The sequence below is a fragment of the Acanthisitta chloris genome, unplaced genomic scaffold (assembly GCF_000695815.1).
Source record: "Acanthisitta chloris isolate BGI_N310 unplaced genomic scaffold, ASM69581v1 scaffold7180, whole genome shotgun sequence".
NCBI lineage: Eukaryota > Metazoa > Chordata > Aves > Passeriformes > Acanthisittidae > Acanthisitta > Acanthisitta chloris.
The window spans coordinates 1-5540 of record NW_008652170.1 but is presented as its reverse complement, the minus strand read 5'-3'; the positions used below and the strand labels follow the sequence as shown (position 1 = coordinate 5540).

Sequence of the window (5540 nt, the reverse complement as noted above, 5' to 3'; positions counted from 1 at the left end):
TTTCCCTTCAGCCCCAGCCTTTCCCTTTCCCTTCAGGCCACCTTCACCAGCCACTTCTCCAGGCCCTCCAAGTCAGCATCTCCCTCCTCTCCCTTGCTGCCCCGAGCACTGCACTCCACGAATTCCACCTTCATGGGCAGCTGGGAGAAGTCGAAGTCCTTTCCCTTCCTGCCCAGCTGGGCAGGGCTCCCCGTGGCTGAGCTGTCCAGGCTGGTGGGGGCTGCAGAGCGTGTCACTCGCAGGGTGTTGCTGCACAGACAGAAGGGACAGTGTCAGCCACTGTACACCAGGGGAGCATCACCTGCACCAAGGCTGCTGGGACCTAGCTCTGCCAGCAGGTGCCACCTACACCCAAGGCACAAGGTCCTGTGGCTCTGCCCAGCAAAGCACAGGCAGCAGCTTTGGCCACTTTGCACGGCACAGGAGGCTCAAGAGAGCAGACAGGCAGGAGGTGCTTAAACAGGTTTGGGTTTGTGATAAACAGCAGCAAAAGTCAGATGATAAGGACATCTCCATTTCCTCATGGCAGACATCAGTCACAGGAATTACACAGGATTTAGCCTACAGTGCTCAGAACCTGTGCCAAGTTAATTGGGAAGGGAGAAGCACCTGTGATATCAGGGCTCACCAGGAGCTCAGCCCACTGCACCTGGGTGTGCCAACCTGGGCACTGGGAGGGGGATCCAGTGCCCCCACTGCTCCCAGGAGCAATGCCTGCCTGAGGACTAGCTACTATGTCCTACTGCTCCTGCCCTTCAGCTCACTGCAGCACCTCAGCTCCCTGCCACATGTGGAGAGGGAGGATGGACCTCCTTGGCCACACTCACCAGGCACCTAAGGCAGCACAGGGAGAGGAACAGCCCAACAGACAGTGATCTGACTGCCTCCCAGCTCCCAAAAAGTGAGGCTGAGGAAGCCAAGGGGTTGCAAACTGCAATCTCTCCCCAGCAGAACTTCGTGCATGAATGCTGTACCTCTTCCAGAGCCAGGGCAGCCTGGCAGTGCCCGCTCTCAGGCAAGCCCAGATACCCTCATTCACAAACCAGAGCTAAACTGACAGGGCAGAGGGCCACAGCAGTGCCCAGAGTACAGGGATACAAGAGCAGACACCTCCTTGGGCTCTCCACACAAGAACTTCCAGCCCCAAGAGGGGGTGGCAGCAATCTGCCAGCCTGGAGGAACAACAGTGCCTAACAGGGTACATGGAACCCACCTGGAAACCCAACACCTACACACAGGGAACTGCGAAATGCTCACAATCAGAACCAGGCGGCGCTTATTTCCCTGGAGAGCATGGACATGCGGCAACTAACCCCTCCCTTCAGAATGAGAAGATTGGGCATTCAGCCTGGAAGAGGCTCCAGCACAAAGGACCTGCTGCCATCTGCTGGCCAAAGGCATCATGGAATCAGGGAATCGCTTGGGGTGGAAAAGCCCAAACTCAGCACTGCTGATCCCCCAGACAAAACAGATTGTTCTTGCCACAGTGAACTCAGCTATGGCTCCAGGGAGCTCACAGAGCACTGAGGAAGAGAAAGGACAAGAGAGCAGCTCAGAGGGTTAGGGATCCCATTCCATACTCACAGCTCTTTCTCCAGCTGCTGTTGAATAAGTTTTGCTGATTTTGCCATTGTGACATCTAGAAAGAAAAGAAAAATGAATCAGCTCTTTGATTTTATGCCAGAGTTCAGAACCTGGTTCCTAGGAGAGCGAGGGCAGCTCCTGCTGTGCAGTCACAAGAGTTACTGGGACAAGGACAGCTGTGTGTGCACAGAGATAAGGGATGCTAGAGCCTTGGGATTGCAGGTGTGACTGGGAACAACCCAACAGTCTGCTAGAAAGCAGGGAATTCATTTCTTCCTGCTTGCTGCTTCCAGCAGAGGATGAGGTTTGACATCCTTACACTCCCACCTGCCCTGGCACTGTTCACCCATGGCGTGTGGAGCCACCAAGGCCTTGGGCAGCTCCTGAATTAATGCAGAAACTAACTGTGAAAACAAGATCTGATGCTTCCAAAAGGTGCTGGTTGTCACAGAGGGATCACTGTGGAACTGCAGGATGGAATGCCAGGCCCAGCTCACACATTACCTTGCTTGTTGCAGGCAATGAGCAGTGCAGGGGCATTTTTGAGCACAGTGCTGTCCACCAGGACCTGGTACAGGAACTCTGCCACGTCCTTCACCTCCCGCTGGAAGGCCACACTGTCCACCACAAACACAATGGCTCTGCAGGGAAGGGAACAACATGTGCTGGGGCTGAAGCTCTGCATCCCTCTTCATCCTTCTTCCCCCTGCATCCACCTTCCCCCTGCATCCCTCTTCCCCCTGCAAGTATTCCAGCTTGGGCTGACATGTTTGTTTCCATATCTCATCTCAATCCAACCCAAGAGCAGGTGTTTCCCTCTCTGCTCCAGAGCTATCCACGGCTATTCACTGTTAGGATGGTCAGGTACAGGAATAGATTGTCCAGGGAGGAGTCACCATTCCTGGAAGTGTTTTAAGAGGTGTCTGGATGTGGCACTGAAGGATATGGTTTAGGGGTTCCAGCAGTGACAAGTTAATAGTTGGACTCAATGACCTTAGAGGTCTCCTCCAAACCTGATGGCTCTGTGATTCTATCCCACATTCTCTAACCCTTCCTGATGCAGTTGCTCTGCCTCCTGAAGCACTGCAAGCACAAGGAAGTGGGAAATTCCTGGTGTGAGTTCTGGGGTTGTCCTGTGAAGGGCCAGGAGTTGTACTCCATGATCCTTGTGGGTCTCTTCCAGCTCAAGATGTTCCATGAAAGCAAAGCAAAAACTACCCCCACTCCTCCATGGCAGAGCTCAGGGCACCCCCAGCCCAGCTCACAGCATCCCCAGCACCACCATTTGCTTTATCCCTAACATAACATCCTCCAAGTTACCTGGCTGCAGCCTTGAACCTCTCCAAGAACTGGAGCCTCAGACTCTCATGGCCTGGAAGGTCTATTAAGGTCACATTGGTGCTCTGGGAACAGAAAGAAGAAGGTGTTAACAACACCTGATCTGGGGTTACCTGTGATCACAGAAAACCAGCCTGACACTGATTTGTGTCCTGCAAGCTCCTGAACATCCTCCAAGTTACCTGGCTGCAGCCTTGAACCTCTCCAAGAACTGGAGCCTCAGACTCTCATGGCCTGGAAGGTCTATTAAGGTCACATTGGTGCTCTGGGAACAGAAAGAAGAAGGTGTTAACAACACCTGATCTGGGGTTACCTGTGATCACAGAAAACCAGCCTGACACTGATTTGTGTCCTGCAAGCTCCTGACACAGACCAGAAACCTCCAGCCAAGTCACTCACACACACCACCCACCCACTGTGAGGCTCCTGAGTACACCAAACGCTGCTGGGAATAACACCAAAATGCCCTTGTAAGAGCCTTTTTTAAGTGAAAGCTACAAAGGTTTCCCTTCCCACAGCCTCCCAGGCAGCACAAGGTCAGGAAAGAGAAGGAATGGCCTACACAGATCAGGCAGGGCCACATCACTGTTTCAAGATAAGGCTCCTTGTTCTCCAGAGCTCCAGGAGATCCCACCTGCCCACTGCTCCTGGATCTTAATGGAAACCTTGTCTATGATCAAAAACAGGAACCAGAAAAAGAGCAGTCTGCCTTGCAGCATTCCCTTGCCTCTTGCCCTCCCAACACTTGTCTGATCAATCTTCAAATGGCACCAAAATTAAAACATGTGGGAAAAAAAAAACCAAAACCAGCCCCACACATCCCTTTACCAAGTCTTTAACCTTTTTATCACCACTGGTACTAAGGACTGACAAAACCAGCCCCAAGTTTCCTACTTCCCCAGCAGATGAGGTGCTGCCAGCACAATGTCTTCCCTGCTACATGTGCATCCAGCATGAGAGAGAGGCATTTCCAGAGGGAAAGAACTGCCATGAACTACAAAAAAACAGATTTGTGGCAGCCCAGGAGTTAAAAGTAGCTCAAAATCCTTCTTGAGACCATATAAAGTTCAGCTGGAGGCTCTGCTTAAGCCTGATACAGCTTTTAACTTTCCATTTTTGTGGGAAAACCAGAAATTACTGCCAAGCAAATAGACCAAACGCAATAGGATGATGTTCCCTCTCTCCCTCCCTCCCAAATCTCCCCCTGCTCCAAGCACAGTGCTGACCCCACAAGTTTCCAGTCAGAAAGGTTTCTCTGTTTGACAAGCAAATTAAAAAGCACCTGTGGAGATGAGGAGACCTTAAATCCCAGTCTTTTCCTATTTTCTCAGTGGGCATTGCCTGGAAAAAAATCCTGTCCTACACAGAGCAAACTGGGGACTGATTTTAGCTGGGAAGACTGAGCAGCACAAAAAAAGCCAAGCCAGGGCTAGCCCAGGGACCAGAAGAACCAAGGCACCAGTGGGGCTGTAGCAACCACACACTGTTACAGCTGGAAACTGCTCACCTTGTCGTGGCTGAGCCTGTACACTGCGGAGCTGTCGGTGATCGAGGTCTGTGTGTCACGGTACCTGCCTGTCAGCAGCTGTGGGGACACCCAGAGCACAGCAAAAGGAGGGTGAGAGACTTCCAACACACTCAAAGCACTGCCCCAGCCTTTAAACACCACGTTTAACCTGCTCAGACACTGGCCTGGTCTGTGAGGGGTAAAGGGCTTCAGACAGCTGAGCTGGATTTACATGCAGGAAATTATTGTATGGGATGTTTTCCTCAAAGAATTTAAAAATGGGCATTAAGGAAAAAATACCTATTTATATCCTGAATCTCCACTAAAACAAGAAGGAAAAGAGTGTGGCTGCAAATCCCTCACAGGGATTTCTCCAGCTGGGACCACAGTAACTGTGGCTGTGCTCCTTTCATCTGCAGGCTTAACAAGAATCTCCTGAGCCAGAAGGACCCACAGGGATCATCAGTCCTACTCCTCCCTGCACAGGACTTTCTAATTAATCCCACCCTCTTGCCTGGGAGCATTGGCCAAACACTCCTTGAGCTCTGGCAGGCTTGGGGCTATGACCACTGCCCTGGGGCAAAAATGTTGTCCTGATATCCAACCTAAACCTGTTTCGGTTCCCAAACACCCTCTGGGGGAAGAACCTTTGCCTAATATCCAGCCTACACCTCCTCTAGCAGAGCTCCATACTGTTCCCTGGGGCCCTGTCACTGGTCCCAGAGAGCAGAGATGGTGCTGCCCCTTGGGATGAATCTGCAGCCCAGGATGAGGCCAAGCATCCAAAAAAACCCCACCCCTGTGCTAGGACAAACTCACACCAAAACACCATTTCTTCTGACGCTCCGTGGCAGACAAATCTCAGACTCCATCCCTCTTTATCCCCTACAGAAAGCAACCTTTAAAAGCCTCACCGAGGGACTAAAAGCTGAACCCAGTGGAGCACCTGCACCTGGGGAAGGAGCTGTGTAACCCTGAGCTCTGTGCAGCCCCACGGCCACAGTGCAGCCCCAAGCCCTGTGCAGCCCCCTAACCCCGGTGCAGCCCCCCGAGTCCCAAGCAGCCCCAGCGTCCTCGTTCATCCCCAACTCCCGCGCCCCCCAACCTCCGT

At 52.4% G+C, this 5540-nt stretch overlaps 1 protein-coding gene across 1 annotated transcript; it reads right to left on the bottom strand.

The window, feature by feature from the left end:
- Window positions 1-32: 32 nt before the first annotated feature.
- SRPRB (signal recognition particle receptor, B subunit) lies at window positions 33-4507 on the bottom strand (the record flags this gene model as incomplete). The annotated part of the gene is made up of 5 exons (XM_009076217.1): window positions 33-249; window positions 1585-1639; window positions 2089-2225; window positions 3105-3187; window positions 4430-4507. Coding segments are annotated over 5 exons (570 nt in total), but the record flags the coding sequence as incomplete, so codon positions are not given.
- Window positions 4508-5540: the final 1033 nt, after the last annotated feature.